Consider the following 22496-nt stretch of genomic DNA (forward strand, 5'->3'; position numbering starts at 1 on the left):
ATAAAATAATCATGGCCCAAACACACTTCCCTAGCCAGGCAGAGCCGAAAGCTGCAGGCCGCCCCCACCCACCCATCTCCTGTAGCTTCCAGAAGAAAGCGAGGACACCATCGCCTGCCCTTCAATTTACTGCCATCTGCTCAGGCCTCGCGAAGAGCGGCCCAGGGCACACCCAGAGTTCTTTGGGGCCCGGGGCACTCCCAGGCCACATGTGGGCCCCGACCACATCTGGGCTGGGCAGAAGAGGAGCGCACCTACACACCTTCCACCTTCCTCCTCTCCTGGGCTCATCCTGGGCCTGGCCAGGGAGCAAGCCCAGCTCCTCAGTCTAAAGACTGACAGCCTCCCAACTCCTGCCAGCCCCAAGCCCTTCTGGGTCTGTCTCTGCTCCCCCAGGGCCTCCTGCAGCCGCCCGGCCCCATCTGAAGCTCAGCCTGAACCCTCCTGTGTCCCCTCCCAGGGCCCAGCACTTTTCGGACTTGGAGTGAGCCCAAACATAGGGAGGCCCCACTGCATCCCTCACCCGGCACTGACCTGGCCATGCATCTGGGCTGGGCATTCCCTGGAGCTCAGGGGCTGCCCCTGGCCAGGACCTCTCTTCTCAGCAGGGCCCTCTTCCTTTGGGTTCCATCTACAGGCAGAGAAAGAGGAAGGACCTGAACCCAGCTCCAGCCCCAAATAGCCCCTGGGTCACCAGCGCTTCCTTCCAGGACAGCCCCAGAGGACTGTGTGTCTGCAGTGTTGGCTCTGTGCCAGGAACGCACTCCCCACCCCCACCCCACACACCCCATATACTCAGCTACCCTGACATTCCTCAGGCCAGCAAGGAAGGAGGCCCCAGGCACTTCCTAAACACCTCCTCTGCAAAGCTCTGAGGCTGCAGGTGACACTGCCTGCTCTCTGGAACTGAGGATCAGAAAAGGGGCCCCCAGAGTGCCCGGCCCAGGCCCACCTGCGGCAGTGCCCTCCCACACAGCTCTGGGGTCCTGACCCTTCATTCAACCAGGGATGGCTAAGAGTTGCGTCCCAGCTCCCCCCCGCTCCGTGGGAAGGGGCTGCACTCCCCTGGGTGCTGAAGCTCCTCACAGAGCCCCAAGGAGGCCCTGGGAGACCTGCCAAAGCCAGGGGGGCTCCAGGCTGGAGGAAAGACGGCCCTCACTCTCCATCAGGCAGTCTTGGAGGAGAGGTTTTAGAAACATCGGAGCTGTCTAGTCACACTCCCCCCCCCAAATAATTACCTTCAAAGGCTCCCATCAGCCCATGGGCAAGGGTCTTTGTCCTCTTTCTCAGAGCTAACTCCCCGGTGCCCAGCGCAGGGCCTGGCTCCAGAAGGTGCTCAGTAGTTACCTGATGAATCGGTAATGCATGAGTGCATCTCCTCTCCGGGCTCTCCTGGCTCCAGCCCCCTGACCTCCTCCAGGTCGTTCCTGCCTCCCTCCTGCACCACGGGTGCCTCCACAGCCTCCAGTCGCTGCTTGCATGTCACCTCCTGGGGTGGCCTCCAGACCGCCCACCGCCTTGTGTCTGGCCCCTGTTTGTTTCTGGCCCAACCTTGCTCAAGGTGTAATTACCTATGTTTGTTCCTCCTCTGGACTCCGCGCGCCCCGGCCCCCAGGGCTTGCTTCCCCACCGAGGTCGCCTGGGGGGGCAGACCCTCAACAGCCTTCACTGGAGGTGGGGGAGAACACACACTGTCAGGGTGGACCCCGATGAGCGCTGTGTAGGGGCGGCTTTTCACTGCAAGCGTCAGGGGCTGGAGGTGATCCGGTGGGGTTCGGGGGACAGCGCTGCACTGGGGACCCCCTCACCGGAGGACAGATGTGTGACCCGACACAAACCATCTCGCCTCGGAGCTTCCAATTTCCTGCCGAGGAACGTGGAAACCCAGCTTCCCACCCCGGGGGTCGTGGAAAGGGTCAGCGTAGGTGCTGCAGGTGAAGTGCTCGCCGGGCCTCGCTCACGGCGGGGTACCGAGGCTGGCGAGGGCTCCCCGGCCTGCAGGCCCCGCGCGAACAAAGGCTGCGGGGCGGGGGAGGCGGCGCCATCTCCCGCCCGGCCGCGGCGGGGGGAAGACCCTCGCGCCAAGACCCGTTCAGCCGGCCCCTCCTCGGGCGTGAGTGCCGCGAGGCCGGGCGTCCCCGGGTGGTGGGGCCGGGCGCCAGAGCTGGGAAGGCTTCCCGGAGGTGGGGGTCCCTGGCGGCAGGGGAGGGACGCCGTACGGTCCCTTTAAGAGCCGGTGCCCGGGCGAGGGGCGGAGGGCAGAGGGCGGAGGGCGGCGGCCTGCCCGGCCCCCCGCCCCCCGCGGCCGCGCCTCTGATCTGCGCTCGCGGCCCAGCTCCGACTGACGTCACCTGCCCTCGAGCCGCGCGCGCTGATTGGCTGCGGGTGACGTCAGGGCCTTTTTCGCTCGGCATGACCTCATCCCCGCCGGCGGCCCCGCCCTCCGCCCCGGGCCTGTCACTCGCGGCCGAGCGCGGCGGCCAAGCCGGCTCCGCGCCCCCCGCCCGGACGCCGGAGCCCGAGCCGCGCCGGAGCCGCACCGGCCGCGCCCGCCGAGCCCGGGGTGGGATGCGCGCCGCGAGCGCGCGTGCCCGCCCGCAGTGCGCGCGCCCCGGCCCGAGCGAGCGCTCCCCGCGGCGGCGGCGGCGACGGCGGCGACGGCGACGCGGCCCGCGCGCTCCCCCGGCCCCTGCCCCGGCTGCGCGGGCCCCCGCCGGGCCCATGGGCGGCGCGGCCGAGCGGGCGCGCTGAGCGGGCGCGGGTCCTCGTGCGCCCCGGACGCGAGCGACGGCGAGGTGAGCGGGGGCGCCGACTGGGGACGCGCGGGGTGCGGGCAGGGGGCTCGGCCCGGTGGGCGCCGCGTCTGGAGCGCCGGGGCGGCTGCACCGGGCGGGCGCCCGGGAGGAGGAGGGAGCCCCGAGGTGAGCGGCCCGGCGCGGGAAGCGCTTCCCCCGCCTCCCACAGAGCCCAGTGGACCCCGGCCCGGTCCACGCTGGTCCCCCCGCTTCACCGCCTTTTTCCTCGAAATTCCTGCTTATTTTGTGGGGGGGGAGGGGCATGCAGTAAGGACCCAGCACCTTGGCCCCTTGCGATCCAGCGTGGACCTGTACGGACCTCTGCGAGAGCCCCAGACTCCCAAGGATGCCCCCCACCCCGCCATGGAGGCCCCAAATTGGAGACGGTCGTTCCTGCCCCCGCGGGTTGGGGATGCAGGCCTTGACCAAAGGAGCGGAGGGTTTTAGCCTGTGGGAGGCTCAGGAAAGGGCCCATTCCGCGTTTGGTGGGGAGGAGCTGCAGATCCATGGCCCCTATCTGGCCAGGGCGCCACGGGTACCCCCACCTCAGGGTGCTCAGCTGGCCTCTGCAGAATAAAGACCATCCGCCAGCCTGCTGCAGAGGCAGCAGCGGGTGCTGGGGGAGGGGCTGGCACTGCCAGGCTGAGTGCAACCAGCCTCCCTCAGCCTATCTGCCCACCTTGGTGGGGAGGGGTACCTAATAGTCTGGATGGGAGGGGAGGGGGCAACAGTGGGCCCAGCCCCCATCAGGTCACCCCTGCTGGGAGAATTTGCCTCCTGACTTCCTGCGGTAAAAATGTGCGGGCTTCTGCAGGGGTGAGTTGGGGGCCTGGGTGCTGCAGTGACTGCAGGGTGCAGGGGACTCCATGGGGTGGTGGAGAGAGGTGGCAGTGTCTAATGTGGCCCCACAGTGTTGTGGTGCAGCTTGGGGTGGGCGTGGGGGTGCTGCCGGCTAGGGGAGCAGTGATCTGCTGTGTCGCCTGCCCCTGGGGGTCTGAGTGGAAGTCTGAGGGGCTGTGCACTCCCTACTGCCTCCCTCAGACCTTGCTCCAAGGGCAGCTCAGGGAAGGAGCGTAGCATCCAATGCCCCCACTCTGCTCAGGGAGGACAGATGTCCCAGGAATTCACTCCTCAGATGCTTAATAAGCACCTGCCCAGTGGGACAGATCATGTGACCAGGAGCTGGGAGTTCATCCTGAAGTCTGACTGAATACCTCCCCCTGCAGTCAGTCAAGGGCTCCAGGAGAGTTGCCGGGCAGGTTCTAGTCCCCTGCTGCCCTCAGCCCTCCGGAAGGCTCCTGTGCCCCAGGGGCTGCCCCCCCCCCCCCCGCCCCCGGGAACAGTGGCTTCCATGCATGCAGATGCAGAAAGATGCTTGAAGTCATCCTCTGCTCCAGAACCCGACCCAGCATCCTCTCCTCTCCAGCTGAGGCTGACCTTGGGGCCCAGATGTTTCAACTGAACAGAGGGCCCAAGGGGGCGTGGAAGCCAGAGGGTATCCTGGCTGCATCTCTGGAGGCTGCAGCTCAGGGGGAAAGGAGAGGAAGGAGCCAAACCCACAGCAAGAGGGACATGGGTCAGATTCCGACCACCAGGACTGCATGGGCTGAGTCCACCTCTGCCTGGAGCCCTCCAGGCAGTGACTGGTAGATGTCCCGGGATGGCCCAGGTATGTAGCCCTGGGGGACAGTGACCAGAAGTCCTGCAGATCAGTATGACTAGAGCAAGCCAGGCAGGAACAGAAGAAACCTAGGTGTGTAGGGTCCTGAGCGTGCCCCTCTAAGGACCCACATGCTGAGACCTCTTACTGCAGGCTCTGCCCAGACCCCTGTGAACAGAGGGGACAGGGCGCCCACCCCACTGTCTCCCAGGCCCGTGGCTTCCCCAGACCAAGTTGGCTCTGCTTGGCCTTGCCATTGGCCCCTCCGGGACAGAGTAAAGGCCAGCTTGGGCCCTGTTCCATTCAGCCTAGGGAGATGAGGGGGGCAGGGGTGAGAGCATTTTGGGGTCCCTGATGAGAGCAGATGAGGGGAAAATGAGCTGCCAGTTTCTGTCCTGGCCTCTCTGCAGGAATTTCTGCCTCCTGAGGTGCCCCTGGGTCACAGCGAGCTGGACATCTCAGCATCGTGGGGGCCCCCACTGCCAGATCCTCCCAAGGGCCTGCCTATGTGTTCCAGGCACCACTCAGGCTAGGGGCACTGCTCTGAGTGAGAGCCACAGTCCACCCATGGCTGACAGTCCTGACGGTCATCTCTGGAGGTAGTGAGTTCCCCATCACTAGGTGCTGAGCAGAAGGCCTTGGTGAAGACGCCGTCAGTGGGGAGTTGGGAGTTTTCTGGCCATGCCCTGTCCCACGCTCAGGCACAAGAGTGTGCCCCATGGAGGCCCGGGGAGCCAACAGTGTAAAGAGATCTTGGAGCTGGCACCTGGGGTTTGGGGGAATTTGGTATGCAGAGGGTGAGGATGGCTGCACCCAGTGACCACATGTATGTGCATACATGTCTGTGTGTGAGTAGTTGCATGAGGGGCTGGCGTGGATCATGGAAAACAGGTGAGCCGACGGTGTGTGGACAGTGTGCGAAGGGGCACATCCTGGCACGCGCAGCACAGAAGTCAGGCTGCACTGTAAACGTGGCCTTGCAGGGAAAGGGGGGCTGCCTGCCACCTCCTAGGTGGTGCCCAGCCAGATACGGAAGGGCCTCCGGCCTTTCGACTGGGAACTGCCCAGTACCCTCAGCAACGAGCCCTTTGGGGGTGTACGGGGTTGTGTCTCTGTCCCACTGGTACCCAGGCTCTGCAATAGCAGGTGATAGGTACCGTTTCCCCTCAGTTCCCAAGAACGGGGTCTGGGCTGAGCCTGGAGTGGGTCCTTGAAATCAGAGAGGCCCAAGACCCTACAATATGTTTCCTCTGTGCCCGCCTGGCCTGCTCTAGCCCCACTCATAGGCTCAAAACTGTCCTAAGCTTCTGCCACTCCCACCTGAGTTCTAGGCCCCGATCCTCTCCCCGCCACCCCCGGCAGGTGAGGGTCTGCCCCCAGGAGCTTTAGATCAGGGAGGCCCTGGGGGTGAGGCTGCACACCTGGGAGGCCTGCTCAGTGGAAGGGGTCTCCTGCCGGAGGCATGCTTGGGCCAGACCTTGGCGACTTGGAGAAGGTGTCCCCAAAGGTGGGAGCAAGGGAGCCTGTGCACATGGGTGCTCCTGGCAAGCAAGGAGGGTTGGGACCAGGTGGGGCAGGGGGGCGGGGGGGAGGGCTGCAGGAATGTCACACCTGGGCTTTGGGTCTCATGGAGACCTGGCCCAGGGTCATCCCAGGCCCCAGTTCCTGGGCACCTGCAAGAAGCAAGGAGTGGGCCCAGCCATTCTGCAGAGCCAGCCTGCTCGGTGGCGGCGGCGGCGGCCCTGCCGCAGGAGCTGCGGTTGCCTGGCACCTCTGTGGTTGCCATGGCAACGACGGAGGTGCTAACTTGCTAATGAGTCCCCCTCGGCTACAAATAACAATACTACAGCGGGTAATAGGGCCAAGCTGAAGAGTTCCTTGGGGGAGTGGGGCTGAGACCAGGTACTGGGCAAGGGAGCATAGCGGCCCACCCTTCCAGCCCCCCGCACCCCTGCACCCCTGTCCTGCAGCCCTGCAGCCCAGCTGGGCTCTTCCCCACCCTCATCCTAAGCCTGCCTCCCTGCCTGTCCTGCAGATGGAGCGGGTGCCCCTCCACACCCCAGCTCCTCTCCTGGCCAGTTAAGGACCCGAGGGCAGTGTTTGTGCCCAGCAGCTGCAGGGAGGGCAAAGGACCTCTCCCCCAGCCCCTTCCCTCGTCCCTGCCCTGAAGTGCTGTTTGGCTTCTGTTGCTTTAGGTGGGAAACAGTCAGCCCTCACCTGATAGGAATCATGAGCGCCCCTCTGCTCCCCACTGCATCTGTCTCAGAGACTGGGCCTCTGAGCTGGGCTCCTGGCCACACATCCAGGACAGGAGGCTTGTGGGAGGGGGCCTGGTAGCTGTGACCTGTCTGCCACAGTCTTGACAAGGTGCAGCATAGAACTCAGAAGCTTCTCAAAACACCTCACACAGGAGTCGAATTGGGGATCTCTCACCACACAGGCTGGGACCCCCCCTCAGCAGGTGAGGAACCCCCTCCACAGACAGGACCCGCCCAGCCAGTGAAGACCCCCCCAGCATGTGGGGTACCCCTTTTGGCAGACGGGCCCTTTTGCTGTTGACCTTGTTTGGTATGGCCCTCAGGAGGGACAGCATCCCCAGCTGCACCCCAGGCCTCACCCCCACTGTGTAGTGGAGGAGCCTGGGCACCTGCGTGGGGAGCAGGGAGTCTGTGAATGGGATCCCAAGGCCCTGCCCACTGGCCAGGGCCATCCTGGGCACTTCTCTGTGGTCCAGCTCCAGTGGCTCAGCCTAAGGCAGCCCATGGCCGGCAGTCTACACCTGCCTGGCACCTAGTTCTCTGTGAATTCTGCCGTCCCCACCCAGGGAGCTCGCCTGAAGTGTGACGAGTGACCTCAGGGGGCCTCACCCCAACACCATCTGCAGCTGCAGGTTGGGGGCTTGCTGAGGGGGTCCCCCCTCTAACATCTGTCCCCTAGCCTCTCCCGTGCCTGAGCTGGGTGGGGGTGTGGTGGAGGGAAGACCCCGATTGAATGGCAGTGGTAGAGGCCTTGGGTCCTGACCGTGGTGTGACCTGAGGCTGGTCCCACCCCTTCCCCAAGCCTCCGTCTCCCCATCTTTAAAGTAAACTCATCGTCCTCACTGTGCGCCTCCCGGTGGGCTGGGAGGCTAGGTGGGCCTGAGAAAGGCCAGTCCTGGCAGGCGGCAGGGCAGGTGGGGCCTGGCAGGTGGAGTGGGGTGGGGGTGGGAGGTGTGTGGCAGAGGCTTAGCACCAAACCCACAAGAGGGGTCTCCACCCCAGGATCTGGGGTCCCCCTGTCCCCATCTACTCCTACTTCCTCTGCCAAGATCCCTTACAGGCCATGCCAAGAGTCCCCACACCCGCAAGAGTCCTACATCTGGGTCACCTACTTTGCCTTTCATCCTTGGGCGCCACCCATCCCACCCCATCCTGGGACCTACCAGCCCCTAGAAGGGTCCCCCCAGACCTCAGGCCTGCACCGTGCCTGGCACACCCTGCCACGCTGCCCCCTCCACTCTGTGAGCGTGTGACACGCTCGGCAGGGAGACAGACACTGGCCCCAGACCATTTGTGCAGCCGGCACGTGGCAGGCACTAAAGCTCGGGCTGCAGGACTGGACGATGACAGCAACAGAGGACCCCCGCCTCCGCGCCCGAGACTCTGCAGCACCCTGGCCAGTGCCTGCCCCAGGAGCCCAGCAACGTGGGGAGGCAGCCCCACCCCCCTTCCTCTGGGTCCAGATGGTCAGCAGGGAGGGATTGTGCTGGGTGGGGCTGGAGAGGGCCGTGTGCTGGGGCAAGGGAGCAGGTAGCAGGTTCTGGACCTTGCCTCCCCCAGAGTTCTGGAGAATAAGACGTGCAGGCCAGAGAGGGGGAGCATCTGCATCCCAGCAATGGGATGCCAGAAGCCTTGGGGGCGGAAGGAAGGGTTCCAGATCGGAACGAGTGTTCATGAACCCAAGGGCCCAGGGGAGCTGTCCTCAGGCTTGTCCTGCCCCACTGACAGGCTGTCGCCCGCGGCCTGCATAGTGCAGTGCTGGATGGGACCATTTGTGACTGCTCTCCCAGTCCAGTGGTCCACCTCGCTCACTTCAGATGTCTGGGGACTTGGCTTTCATAGAGCCAGAGGGGCTGCCGATTTGCCCCAAGGGAGGAGGGGCCCCCGTGGGTGCCTACCAGCCTCAACCATATTCCGGTGCCCCTGGGTCCCACCATGGGCCCTTTGGAGGTTGGCCCTGCCTGGGAAGCCGGTCGGGTGCCCCTCCTGGGGGCCTGCAGCCCTCCTGACCCTCTGCCTCTCCCTGCAGGTCTGGCACCATGCCCGGTCCCTCCGAACTCTAGGCCACATCCCTGGCCTGCAGAGCAGCCCCTGTTCACTTCGGGGCACACCCCCACCCCACTGCCCACTGCCCCACCATGGCTGGGGACCGGCTCCCTCGGAAAGTGATGGATGCCAGGAAGCTGGCCAGCCTGCTGCGGGGCGGACCTGGGGGACCGCTGGTCATCGACAGCCGCTCTTTCGTGGAGTACAGCAGTGGGCACGTGCTCAGCTCCGTCAACATCTGCTGCTCCAAGCTGGTGAAGCGGCGGCTGCAGCAGGGCAAGGTGACCATCGCCGAGCTCATCCAGCCAGCCGTGCGCGGCCAGGTACCTGGCCCCTGCCACTCACACCCTGTCCCCCGCCCCCACCCAGGCACCCCTCACTTCCAGGGGCAAGGGCAGAGCTCTGCAGCCAGGTACACAGGGGCCCTCTGCTTGCGCCCCCCCCCCCCCCCCCCCCCCCCCGTCCTCAAAGCCAAACTGAGCTCCTAGGGTCAGAATGTTCTGAGCCATTCCATACCTTGGGCCTTGTAGGCAGCTCCCACCCCACTCCCTGAGCTTCCTCTTAGGGTGCACAAATGTGCCTCCCCCGAAGGCCCTCTGCTGACCCTATCTCCCCAGATACGATTCATCACTCCTCCCGCTCAGAGCCTGCTGACCCTGTCTGGGTCCTCACTCAGCCCCCGAGGAGAGGTCTGCCCACATAAGACTGGGCAGTGTCCCTGGGGCCCAGCCCAGGGCTCAGAGAGGGGCACAGGGGTGGGGTGGGGGCACAGAGGGGCAGTGGACCAGGATGGCAGCTGGTCAGGCGCACAGCGAGTGCTGTGAGAACCCAGAGGAAGACAGGAAGGGGGGCCAAGAGGCTTATGCTGAGCTCTCGTGTGCCCAGCCTCCCAGTTCTTTCCCCTAGAGTTCTGAGTGACCCAGAATTCTCTCTGTGCCCCTCCCCCACAAATGTCCCAGGTCACCTGCAGTGGACAATCCTGTCTCTGTTAGCCAGGAGCATCAAGTGCAGCACTGGGAGGGACCACTGGCCCTGTGACCTGGGAAGGTGGGGGCACCTCCAGTGGGGGCAGTGACATGGCCAGCAGCCCAGAGCTGGGGAGGGGTCTCAGTCACAGGCCCTGTGCCAGCAGCCCTGGATGTGAGAGGACCCAGGTGGCACAGCCCCCATCAAGGCCAGAACCAGCTCCCTGCAGCCTCAGTGAGGGGAATCCGGTGATTAATCACCCCCAGCGAGGACTCCCTGCCAGAGCGCAATCCCATTGGCTGCTGGTGACATCATCCAGCCCAGGGTTGGCGGCTCAGCTGGCTTAGGGGCTGAGTGTGCTTGGGGGGCAGGGCATTAGCCACTTGGAGCAAAAGCTGCTCAGCATCTGGTCCCAAGGCTGGGCATTCAGGATGGGAGGAGGGCAGTGGAACCCCAACTTCTGGCTGCCTCCTGAATTAAGGAGGGCTCTTGCAGCAGCCACCACTTTTCCCATCACTGGCTGGGGAATTGCCCAGACCCAAAGGCACCCCACCCTCAGAAGCCCCAAAATGTGCCTCCCAGTGACCCGGGGGACAGTTTTCCCTTTGCCTCGGCCACCCTGACGGCACATCCCTGTGACTGTGGCCACCTGTGTGTGCGCCCAAGGACCCTGTTACATTCACCTGCATCTCCTCCATGGGGGCCTGGCCCATAGCGCATGTCCATAGCATCTATTCCCTTAGCGCAGGTGCCCGGGCATGAGGCCGTGGCATTAGGAGGAGCGTGCCCCTGTTTCTGCTTGCTCTGAGGGCTTGCCTGTGGGGGTGTGGTATCCACACCCATCCAGCTGTGAGCTGTGAGGCGGGTGGGTGGGTGAGAGCCCACCCCTCCCCTCCACGCAGCACGGGGCAGTAACCCCTCCCTGCCATAGCCTGACCAGTAGCAGTGGGTGGCAGCAGGGGATGGGGGATCTGGCAGGTGCCCAGCGGTTCCCTGACCTCTGCCCTCACGGCCTCCAGGTGGAGGCTGCAGAGCCGCAGGACGTGGTAGTCTATGACCAGAGCACACGGGACGCCAGCGTGCTGGCTGCGGACAGCTTCCTCTCCATCCTGCTCAGCAAGCTGGACGGCTGCTTCGACAGCGTGGCCATCCTCACGGGTGAGCTCCAGATAGACCCGGGCCAGGGGGCTCTGGGACGCCCTCTCCTCCCTTCCTCTCTCTCCTCACTGTGAACTTAGCTATGGGGGGGTGGGGGCATCTGGGGAGTCAGGTTCTGGATCCAACTCTGTTTTCTTCTCTGAGTCCAGAGACCAGCAGCTACTGGGTGGTGTTGGGGGGCGGAGTGCTCTCCCAGTAACTGGAGTTCTCCAAGGCTCCATTGTTTCCTCCCCCCAGACCCCCACACTCCAGAACTCCCTCCACCATGGGCCTACCCCACCACTAGCAGGTGAAGAAGTAGGCAGGAGGAAATCCCTAAATGCATTCGTGGCAAGGGAGGAGGGAAGGGATCTAGGCGAAGATGTGCTCTGCCCCTCTAGCTGTCTGAGAGAGGAGGCATAGCCCCCATCCTCCGCAAGCCCCAATCCGAGCAGAACTGGTCCCAGACAGGGAGTGCCTCTGAACGCTGCCGGCAGCACAGGATGCCCGACCCCTGCCTGGAGGCCAGCAGAGATCCCTATAGGGCTTCCTGTTCCCCAAAAGCAGCCCAGGGAGCCTGGAGGCCGGGAAGCCCCCCATACACACACCTGCACACACACAGGCTCCACCCTGGTTCTTGATGATCCCTTCCTCCTTTTGGCAGGGGCTGAGGCACTTCTGTAGAACCCACCTCCCAGAGGTGGCCCAGGTCCCAGGGCTGGGTTGAGCTGGCCTGTCCCAGGGCTGTACACCCTCCCTGCCCAGGTCTGAGGCCTTTGTGGGTGCTCCTGCCAGGGGCCATGGAAGGTGGGCGGAGGATGGAGAGGGCTGAAGAGGGTGTCAGCAACCCCCCACCGCCGGTAGGACACTTCTGTACATTCACCATGTCTGCCCTGAGCAGCCCCTTATGTGTGGACACCCCGTGCAGTGATCCGTGGGCACCGGGCTCCCACCATTGGGAAGATGGACCTTCACCACAGCCCGTGGGATGCTTCCTGGTGGGTTCACATCGTGTGCAGGTGCGCGTGCTGCCATCTACACGCGTGCCTGGGTCTACGCTGTCAGAGGGCGTCTATGCATCTATGTACGGCTCTGGGAAGCTGGTGATCTGTGGTTGCTTGTGTGGTGGGATATGGGGTTTGTATGCATGTGTGTGAACTCTGAGAACCCAAGGCCACAGAATTGCAGACTCTGATTCAACCACTGCCCCCTGGGCTCAATTTGGGGGCTGAGCGGATAGGGAGAAGAGGGAGAGAGGACCCAGAGGCTCTGGGCTTCTTAATGGATGTCCTGGGCAGAAAAGGAGGTCAGCTGGGAACCCTAGGATGTGTGCGTGTTCACGCATGCGCATGTCGGGGTGTGTGTGTGTGTGTGTGTGTGTGTGTGTGTGTGTGTGTGTGTGTGTGTGTGTGTGTGTGACGTGCGCATGCTCTCTACTCAGAAGTGGGAGCCACCAGGCCTTCTGGGAGTCTGAGAAACTGGTCCCAGAGCAGCACCCTTCCCTACCCCAAGGCTGCCCAAGAAAGCCCAGAACCTCTAATGTCTGTCTCCTCTGGAGTCTGGGGCTCCTCACCCAGCATGCAGTGGGGCAGGCCTAGGCTGCGATGTGCCAGGAGGGCGCACCTGGGACCTGGCCGTGCCCCACTTGGTTCGCTAAATTCCTGGGGCTGCCACCTGCTCTTTCTCCCCTGCCTGCCCCTCCCTGCGAGGTTAGAGTATTTGCCCCCATTTCCCTGAGGGCCAAGCCAGTTAGAAGTCATGACCCACCACCGTGTGAGAAGAGCTCGCAGTGGCACCAAATCAGGACCGAGATTCGGGGGCCGCCTGGGAGCCTGGCCCACAGCACCCACCCCTGAGGCGAGCACAGCCCCTGAACCAGTGAGAACGGGAAGGCAAGGCTGAGTGGGACAGAGGGATGCTGCCCTGCCAGAAAGGGGAAGTGACTTTCCAGGATCACTAGCACAGGGGGAGGGGGCCCAGCGGAGGCCAGAAAGGGAGGACCCCATCCCTCGGTGGGTGGGGCTGAGGAGCGCCAGGACGATGTCGCGGCTGGAGGACAGGGAGATCCCTCTCGGTGACAGGGGAGCTCGCGGAAGCAGGAGAGGGCAGAGTGGGGCAGGCGCGCTGGGGTCCAGAACCGGCTGCTGTGACCGCTGGCCCCCCCCAGGCTGCTTGGCGGTGACGTCCAGCGGGGCGGGGAGCCCGGAAAGGGAGCCTGTGCCTTTAAGCGGCGGGCGGCCCTCGCCCGGGTGCGCGTTGCTGCGGAATGCGGGCTGGTGATGTCGCGGCGCCGGGTCGGTGCGCCCCCGCGGTTCGACCCCGCACGCGCCGCCCTCGGACCCTGGCCAGAGACCGCGGCGGGAGCGACCCCTACGCGGAGGGTGCGCGGAGGGTACGCGGAGGGAGGGTGGGCAGGTGCGGACCCTGCCTGGGGCACGGGGACCGCGGCGGCGCCGGGGGGCTGTGGGGCGCGCCGCGCGCATGTGGGCCGGAGAGCGCCTGGTGGGAGCTGCGGGCGGGGGCAATCGGTGCGCATAGAGTCGGTGGAGTCGGTGCGTCCTGGGCATGAGCTTTTGTGCGAATCCGGGATTCCATTGTGCGGCGGCGCAGCAAGCTGGGAAACCGTGAGGCGGGGGGAGGTTGGTATCCCTCCTGAAAGAAGGTGCCCTTGGGGATGCCTGGGGGATGGGGGCGCCTCCCCCCTGCGAAGAGTGCCAGTACCTGCAGAGGGTCCAGGCCTGCTGCCACTGATTCAACCCAGGGTGGCCCTCTCCTGTAACCCAGAGCCTGGGGGGTGGGGGTCCTGAAATCGCTGGAGGGGCGGGGCCTCAGGCTCAGCACTTGGCATCCATAGGGGGCTTGTGGGGTCACCACAAGCTGCTTGGCTCTGCAGGGGCGGAGGGGGGGGCAGCCCTGTGGGGCTTTACCTGAGGGACTGCAGTCAAAACTGGCAGGACCGCTCCTGTCCAGAGATTCCCCCTTTGTGGGGGAAGTTCCTGGTGGAATAGAGCCCCCCACCCCTCAGCTTAGGTGACGCCCCCAGAGAGCATGGGAGGAATATGGTAGAGATGAGTCCTTGCAGAGATCCTGCAGACCTTACATCTCCTGGGGTGGGGGATGCTGTCCTCCATCAGGAACATCCAGGGGACCCCTGGCTCTGGCCAGTAAACAGGAGCCCAGCCCCAGCACCCAGGTCAGCTTTCACCTGTGAGCTGTGTTGTCAGCGATGCTGATAGTCAGACACTTCTCCTGTCCAGCCGGCAGGTTGCCAAGGTAGGGACAGCTACCCCTCCAAGGCCAGTGCCTCCACTCCCTCAGCATGGAGGTCCCCCATCACCGTGCCCCCTGCCAAAGGCAAGCTGTCTTTGGGGGCACAAGGAATGCACGTGGCAGGCACTCTGGTTGGGGTTTGTACAAACTGTGGCCATTGAGCTGGGCCAGGGGTGAAGGCTGAGGGCACCAGGCATCTGTGTCCTGGGGAATCAGCCAGGTCTCTGGCCCCAGCTGTGTCTGCAAACCGGGAAAGAGCACTGGGGGTCTCGTGGCCTGGGACCCTGCCTCTCTCCCCTGCCTCCTCCCGTGCACTACGGTAGGCCTCCGTCTAGTTGAACTCTGTAATGGATCAGTCCACTGAGGGCAGGGAATGTCCACAGGCCTCGTGCCCCCGAAAGTGTGGTTAGCCCCAGGGCGGCCACCAGGGAGTGTCACCTCAAAAACCTAGCAGGGATTGGCCGTCACCCAGCCACCTGGGTGTGGGCAGGTTAGCTCTCGGTGTGTCTTCACGGCCCCTGTCTCCTTTGAGACTCACAGCTGTGCTATGTGGCAGGCAGGATGCGGAAACAGGCCAGGGGTGTAATGAGCTCTGCCCGTGGTCACTCACTGAGTCAGAGGTGTGCTAGGGATTCCCACTCGGGTCTTTGAGGCCAGCGGAGGGGCTCCTTCCACCGACCTGTGGCCCAGGACTTGGATGTACAGGGAAGGCAGTGGGCACACGCCACCACGTGTAGAATGCGTGCCCGCTGCATGCGCTGCTTGCTCACTGTCCCCGGCATTCCCAGCTCTTAGCCCAACCTCTGGTGCTGTCCTCTGGGCAGAAGGGAGCCCTAACTAGAGCACAGGTGCCCCTGCAGGGTGTGCCAATTCCAGTAGGTGATGTCATGCCCAGGGGCAGGAGGGCCCCTCAGAAGCCCTTGCCTCCTGGTCCTGGCACCCACGCTTGGCCAGGGGCTCCCAGCCAACTAGAGCCAGGGAGGGATTGCATCAGCCCAGGGGGAGAGGCAGGAAGGCCCAGGCTGGCCCCTGGCCACCGGCACAGAAGATCCACACCCTCATCAGGAGCCTTCCATGGTGTCGGAACCCACCCCTGCCTGGGTCCTGCACGTGCTAGGCCGGCCCACAGCCTCGACCCCACATTTATGGGCATCACAGCGGCGTCCTCAGCAGGACCAGCTCCTAATTAGCCTGGGGAGGAATGTGGGTGTAGGGGCAGGCTGTATATGTGCACAGCACATGCCTTGACTTGGTGAGAGCAGCCCTCCGGCACCCAGCGCTGACTGCAGGTGCTCAGGCCAGAGGCTCACCCCCTGGCATCTCGTTGGGCTGGGGGTCCAGGCTGTTGCCAGAGATGTAGGGGTGGTTGGGTGCCCTGGGCTCTTTCTTGTGCCCCAGCCAGCCGACCGCCTGACCCACGTCTCCTCTGCTCCTCCTCCTGCAGGGGGCTTTGCCACCTTCTCCTCCTGCTTCCCTGGCCTCTGTGAGGGTAAGCCTGCTGCCCTGCTACCCATGAGCCTCTCCCAGCCCTGCCTGCCTGTGCCCAGTGTGGGCCTGACCCGCATCCTGCCTCACCTCTACCTGGGCTCTCAGAAAGATGTCCTGAACAAGGTGTGTGCACAGCTGGGGCTTTGGCCATTAGCAGGGGGAGGGGGGCGGAGGCAGGAGCTCAGAAGCAGCTCCTGGGCTGGTTTGGGGGGGTGGGGAGAAGGGAGCTGAAAGCCAATGAGGGGATGGATAAACATGGTGTGGGAGAAGCCTGGGTTGGGGGCACGGGGACACCGAGCGGACGGGGCAGGACCAGAGCAGGGCTGGGTGGAGGAGCAGCTCCCAGCCCCTTAGGCGGCGAAGCCCACATGCCACACTGCTGATGTCACCGGGCCCCTGGCCAGCACTGAAAGAATCCCGTGTTTTAAAATTGTGATGAGGGAAGAGGGTAAAGCCACCGCCCAGGCAGCCATAACATTCCTGGGAGCCTACCTCAGGCTGTGGGTGGCGCTTGCCCCAGACCAGCATCCCCATCCCCCATCCGCCCCCTCGGCCCCCCCTTCCCGCCCTCCGCCGCAGGCTCTGAGCTCCAGGGTGGAAGTGGGAGGGGCTCCCACCACCAGGGCACCCCTGTGCAGCCTGTCCTCCCATCCCTCCAGGACCTGATGACCCAGAACGGAATAAGCTACGTCCTCAACGCCAGCAACTCTTGCCCCAAGCCGGACTTCATCTGTGAGAGCCGCTTCATGCGCATTCCCATCAACGACAACTACTGCGAGAAGCTGCTGCCTTGGCTGGACAAGTCCATCGAGTTCATCGGTGAGGGGCGGGGGCGAGGGTGGGGGTCTCCTCTAGGAGGGCGGGCAGGACGCCGGGGAGAAGCACTGCGACCCTGGTGCTTGGGCCTGAGATGGGGCTGGGATTGTTGGCAGTAGGGCCGGTGAGGTCCCCTGCCTGGGTTAGGGAAGCGCCGGCACGCTGAGCCCTCACCGGCCCCGTGGCCCTGTCTCCAGATAAAGCTAAGCTGTCCAGCTGCCAAGTCATTGTCCACTGTCTGGCTGGCATCTCCCGCTCAGCCACCATCGCCATCGCTTACATCATGAAGACCATGGGCATGTCCTCCGATGACGCCTACAGGTAGCCTCTCCTTTCTTCCTGGGCCCTGAAGTTTAAGGCTGGAACCGGCCCTTCCCTGCTCCCTCTCCACCCAGGAGCAGCAGAATGGCCCTGGCCCGGGAGGGAGAGGCCTGAGCCGGGCTCCAGCCCTCCCGGGTGGGTCTGCACATCAGCTGTGTGCCCAAGCATGGGCAGGGGGGAGCAGGGGGAGCAGGGGGGAGTCGGGCAGGCAGCCCTGCCTGGCAGGAAGCCCCCGCTCGAAGCAACCCACCCCCCCCCCCCGGCCCCCAGGTTCGTGAAGGACCGGCGCCCATCCATTTCGCCCAACTTCAACTTCCTGGGCCAGCTGCTGGAGTATGAGCGCAGCCTGAAGCTGCTGGCTGCCCTGCAGGGTGACGGGGCGCCCCACCCAGGGACGCCCGAGCCCCTCCCGGGCCCTGCCGCCCCACTGCCACCGCTGCCACCACCTACCTCAGAGAGCGCTGCCACCGGGAGCGCGGCGGCCAGTGCAGCCAGGGAGGGCGCGCCCGCCGCCGGCGGGGAGCTGCCCGCGCCTTCCGCGGCCCCCGCCACCAGCGCGCTGCAGCAGGGCCTGCGTGGTCTGCACCTCTCCTCCGACCGCCTCCAGGACACCAACCGCCTGAAGCGCTCCTTCTCACTGGACATCAAGTCGGCCTACGCCCCCAGCCGGCGGCCCGACGACCCCGGGCCCCCCGACCCTGGGGAGGCCCCCAAGCTCTGCAAACTGGACAGCCCGTCCGGGGGAGCGCTGGGCCTGCCCTCGCCGGGCCCCGACAGCCCGGACGTGGCGCCGGAGACGCGCCCGCGCCTCCGCCGGCGGCCCCGGCCTCCCGCCGGCTCCCCGGCACGCTCCCCGGCGCACGGCCTCGGCCTGAACTTCGGCGATGCCTCCCGGCAGACTCCGCGGCTCGGCCTCTCGGCCCTGTCGGCACCTGGGCTGCCTGGCCCCGGCCAGCCGGTCGGCCCCGGGAGCTGGGCGCCGCCGCTCGACTCTCCAGGCACGCCGTCGCCCGATGGGCCCTGGTGCTTCAGCCCGGAGGGCGCGCAGGGCGCGGGCGGCGCGCGGTTTGCACCCTTCGGCCGGGCAGGCGCGCAGGGCGCGGGGGGCGGCGACCTGCGGCGGCGGGAGACGGCCAGGGCCGAGGCCCGGGACGCGCGGACCGGCTGGCCGGATGAAACGGCGGCCCCGGAGACGCAGTTCAAGCGCCGAAGCTGCCAGATGGAGTTCGAGGAGGGCATGGTGGAGGGGCGCGCGCGCGGCGAGGAGCTGGCTGCCTTGGGAAAGCAGGCCAGCTTCTCGGGCAGCGTGGAGGTCATCGAGGTGTCCTGACGGCGGCCGGGGACCCAGCGCCCGGCGCTCCGCTGCCCTCGGCTCCCTGGTCTGGGCGACGAGCCGCCGGGCCCACTATAAATATATATTATATATAATGCAAAGAAAGGTAAATGGTTTTACTGCGATTTTTTATCGAGAAGTAAATATTTCGATTTTTTATTTATTTAAGCTGTTCATTCTGGCAATGATTTGGCAACAGTGCGGGCGGTCCTCGGAGCTCTATTTTTACTGTCTGGTATTTAAACTGAAACACACGTTTCTAAGCAATATGAGGCCACCTTCAGTCCCAAGCTGGGGTGCCAGGCCTGGGGTCCCCTCCCCGCCCCCCCCCCCCCCCCCCTCCCCAGGAAACACTGCTGACGGTTGCAAAGAGGCTGCCGAGCTTTCGTGCACTTTTTACATAGAAAAAAGGGGAAAAAAGGAGAAAAAAACTTTGCCACAAACTGAGCCGCAGAACCTCCTTGCCCCTCCCTGCTCCCTCCTCTCCACTCCTCCTCCTCTGCTCTTTTCTTGGGCTCTGCACCAAAGTCCAGGTGGGGGAAGTGTCCCAGGAGCTGGGGTGTGACCAAGGCAGCTCTGCCAGCCGGAGACACCCCCACTACCTGCCCCCTGCCGCCCCCCCCCACCCCGCCCGTTGCCTGGTCGGTGTTGACTGGCATTGGGCCTAGAGAGGCTAGGGTGTTCGGACAGGCTGGGGAGAGAACAGGATGGGGGCTCGGTGAACGGCGGTCTTGAGTGTCAGATGATGTGTGTCCCCAGGGCAGGGATAGAGGTGGGATGCCCCCCGCTCCTGCCTGCGCGCGTGTCCAGTTTCACAGGTTAAGCAAGGCTGTTCCATGGAGCCTGCCCCCCTCAACTCCACTTTGCGGGTGCTGCCTAGCACCACCTGTGGGGGGGGGTGGAACAACAGGAGAGGAGGTCAGCCCCTGGGGGCATCAGACGAGAGGAGCTGGGCTAGCCAGTCTGGGCTCCACTGGCCAGAGGGCAGATGGATTTTAGAGTCTTGTTCTGGGCTCTGCCCCCAGCCAGCCCCCAGGCCCCAGGCCAGACTTGGAATTCAGGTGTGTTCCTACAGGTGGAGGGCCTCCATGAGGAGCAGGCTGCCTTGCATCGGGAGGGAGTAGTTAAGCACTTGTCAGACCCTTACGCTTCCAGGAGGTGGGGGTCCTTAGCTTCGGGAGAGCTGTCTCCAGACAGATAAAGGCCCCTGATGTGGACAGATGCAGGTGTTCCCCATTACTGCCCCCCAGCCCCCACGGGGTCCTTGGAGAAGAGCACTCCCACACTGCCCTTTCCTGGGGAGCTCTCGCCTCTGCAGCCTCCCTGGGATCTTCATGGTGATATGCCAGGTGGCTTTTGGGCCCAGGTGGGCCAGCCTGGCAGTAAAGGCAGGGAAAAAGCCCCAGCTGCCCCCTGCCCCACACCTTCTTAGGTCATTGGGACCCATGGCTTTTGGAGGCAGGAGTAGGTGTCCCCCAACCTTCAGATGTCCTAGAGTCTAGTGTGTGGGGGGGTGCTGGTCGCCTTGGGGAAGAGGCCAGGGGCTTGGCAGGAGGGCAGCTGGGTGGGGCCGAGTCCTCGGGGCAGCTGCCCCTCTGGTTGTTTCTTCCGTTTGTTTCTGTTGACCTGCCGCCCTGTGCACCTGTCATCCCTCCTTTAAGCAAAAGTCCTCTTCCTGTTCCCTCTGTCCCCGCCCCGTTCCCCAAGAAAATAAGCTATCATCGTTGTGTTTGCAATCTATGGATTAGAGGTTTAAGTATTTATTATTGGTTAATTATTATTATGATTGATTATGTAAACTTGCCTTCTGTCTGTCTATCGCGTTGGGTTTCTGAGATGACCCTGGGTGTGGAGGATGCACTGGTCCCCACCTCCGCGCCCCACCCCTGTGCTGTCCAGGAGACAGTGGTCCGGGGCCACTGGTTGGGCCCCGAACTCTGGAGGCAGGTCCCGCAGCCCCCCCGTCCTTTCCTCTGTCTGCCCTCTGCCCCTTTCTCTAGGGCCGCCAGCATCTCTTGTGACTTCGGTCTTGGAGTGTGGGGGGCTCTTGCTCTTGAGGCACTGGTCACCCCAAAGTGAGCAGCTGCAATGTGGGGGGAGGTCCTGACTCCGCCACCCCCTCTCCAGCCCCGGGGGGGACCGGGCCCTGGCACAAGCCCCTCCCCGGTCAATTCCACACACTGCCTGAGGTGGGGCCGGGGCCGGGCCCCAGCCCTCTCCAAGTTTCTCAGCCCTCATCCCTCCCCAACCCCCCCCCCCCCCGCGCCCCCTACCCCACCCTGGCATTGGGGGTGGCCCCAGAATGGACCCCGCCCCCTCCTAATATTTGCTGGAAAGTCCAGCAGAGGGGAGGTGGCAGGTCCCCTGCATGGCTCCCAGTCTCTTTGGACTGGGCGGCCGCTCCTGCCTCAGAACCCCTCCCCCAGCGCGGCCACACTCTGCTCCCTGTCCTGTCCCCTTCTTTTGTATTTGGAGACAATGTGTTGTAATAAATCCCGAGATGGACGTTTTTCTCCATGCTCTGGCTGTCTCTTTCTTCCGGCTGGGGGGAGGCTGGAGTGAAGAGTGTGGGGCAGCGGCCCCGGAGGCTTCCTGAGGCCAGGAGGCTGGGGCATTGGGCCCACAAAACCAACTTCCCCAGGACTCAGCCCCTGGGACCCGGAGGGCAGGTTGGGCAGGGCAGGGGACCGTGCTGGGGGAGGGCCCGGCGTGGGTAAGGCCCCACCGCATCCTAGAATGTGGAACACCCTTGTTTGTTGTTACCTGCTAGTGAAAATTTTTTAAAAAAGTTACCACTATGTCCAATAAAAATGCGGTTTTGCCCCTCACCCACTTCCCCGGGCGTAAGGACGGCAACACTTGGCCGCATCTCGGCAGGGCTCCGTGTGCGTGTGTGGGCACAAGCCTGAGCACACCACACCATTGCCTGCCTTTTTAACGGAAACGGGGGTCCGGCTACAGAATGTTTGCAACTAGCTTTTTAATTATTAAATGATCTGTTGAAAGAATCCATGCATGTGCTACAAGGACCAAAGGCACATGAGGGTATCTTGTGGAAGGTACTGGGGTGACCCGCCCACTTTTGTCCCCAGCCCCCGGGTTCCGCTCCCTGGAGTCCGCCGGCCCGACTGCGGCTGCGCATCACCGACTGGCACGAGCGTGCAGCCCCCCGATGGCGGGGTTGAGCTTAGTCCGCCCAGTGTGGTGACGGCCGCTGCTCGCAGCATTCAGGCAACGCTCTCCTGGGACAGATCTTCAGACATGACTCCTCTGGGTCACTCCAGCGCCTCCCTGGCCGTTACTATAACGACGGCTCCTGCGTACTGAGCTCACTGTGTGCTGAGCTCACCGTGTGCCTGCACGACTTTCACACACCCGGGCATTTCCTGGGAACGGGTCTCCCAGGCTCCAGGGGGGCTGCCGGGCAGGTCTGCGCCCTCAGCCCCACGGCCCTCTGGCTAATGCGGTGCAAGGCCTCCAAGGGGGTCTGAGCCTTCTTGGAGCTTTGGCCTGCTTCTTCCTAGGAACACTTCCCTAGTTCCAAGTGGCAGGGAGCCCAAACCAGGTACTCAGGCCAGACCTGTGTGTGTGTGCACGCGCACGTGCACATAAGTGCCCACACACGTGTGTAGGATGTGTGTGTTGCAGGAGGCTGGGAGAGAAGAGGAAGCAGGAGACAGGGAAAGGGCTCAGCTGGCCCCTCTCAGGGGCTGCGGGAGGAGGAGGGTCCTTGAATCCAGCATCCCTAGGAGCCCTCAAGAGGCCGGAAACTAGAAGCATGGGGCTGTCGCTAAAGCAAGGCTATTTTTAGCTTAAGAACATCTATTTATAACTCTGGCAGCCCCTTGGGGTCCATAAAACCCAGGACTGGAAGAAAGCTGATGGCTGTCTCAAGCAGCACAGTGGTGCCTCCCACTCCGAGGCATGTGAGCCCCTGCAGCGTAGGACGCAGGCTGATGGTGCCTCTCCCAGGATGACCAGCTGGGGCATAGAAGGTCAAAGGACCCTGGAGGCAGCGTAAGAATGCACGTGGGGTGGGGGGAGGCCATCTACTAAGTTGCTCAGGCTCCTGGAGGTCAACTGGCCCGAGGCTGAAGGAAGCCAGGTGGCGAGGCCAGACCTGCACACTGCTGGGCAGACCCTCCACCTGCTCTCGGCCACACGGTCTGGTACTGTCCCAAGGCGTCTTCGGTAAACACTGGGCACCCTGCCTGCTTCTGTCTCTCCCTCCCCCTGCCCCACCTTGGTCAAGAGCTTTAGGCTCTTGATGGGTCTTGGATCGGTGAGTACATGGTCAATAAAGTGTTGTTCTGTGTGGGTCTCGGCCTGTGGTTAGTGATGCTGGGACGCCCAGGCCCTCCCCTGGGCCCGTACTACTGGTGGTGGGCCACCAGACGCATTTCCCC

General features: G+C 64.1%; 1 protein-coding gene across 3 annotated transcripts; it reads left to right on the forward strand.

Moving 5' to 3' along the window:
- The first annotated feature begins 2665 nt into the window (after window positions 1–2665).
- Window positions 2666–18424, forward strand: DUSP8 (dual specificity phosphatase 8). 3 transcript variants are annotated; one of them, XM_027580934.2, is made up of 7 exons: window positions 2666–2795; window positions 8743–9082; window positions 10745–10883; window positions 15577–15743; window positions 16280–16439; window positions 16634–16757; window positions 17028–18424. In XM_027580934.2, the coding sequence occupies exons 2-7, from the start codon at window positions 8852–8854 to the stop codon at window positions 18085–18087; spliced, it is 1881 nt and encodes a 626-aa protein (XP_027436735.1). In that variant the 5' UTR covers window positions 2666–2795; window positions 8743–8851; the 3' UTR covers window positions 18088–18424. The 3 variants fall into 3 exon arrangements, with proteins under 3 accessions (XP_027436735.1, XP_027436736.1, XP_027436737.1); XM_027580935.2 differs by lacking the exon at window positions 2666–2795 and adding an exon at window positions 4272–4464; XM_027580936.2 differs by lacking the exons at window positions 2666–2795; window positions 8743–9082; window positions 10745–10883 and adding an exon at window positions 12737–13243.
- Window positions 18425–22496: the final 4072 nt, after the last annotated feature.

Source organism: Zalophus californianus, chromosome 11 (assembly GCF_009762305.2).
Source record: "Zalophus californianus isolate mZalCal1 chromosome 11, mZalCal1.pri.v2, whole genome shotgun sequence".
Taxonomy (NCBI): domain Eukaryota; kingdom Metazoa; phylum Chordata; class Mammalia; order Carnivora; family Otariidae; genus Zalophus; species Zalophus californianus.

Bases quoted from the DNA above. Each gene is read 5' to 3' on its own strand.
- DUSP8 (XM_027580934.2), top strand. From the start codon at position 8,852: ATGGCTGGGGACCGGCTCCCTCGGAAAGTGATGGATGCCAGGAAGCTG. The intron at 16,440-16,633 runs GTGAGGGGCGGG...CCCTGTCTCCAG, and splicing joins CAAGTCCATCGAGTTCATCG to ATAAAGCTAAGCTGTCCAGC. The intron at 16,758-17,027 runs GTAGCCTCTCCT...CCCGGCCCCCAG, and splicing joins TCCTCCGATGACGCCTACAG to GTTCGTGAAGGACCGGCGCC.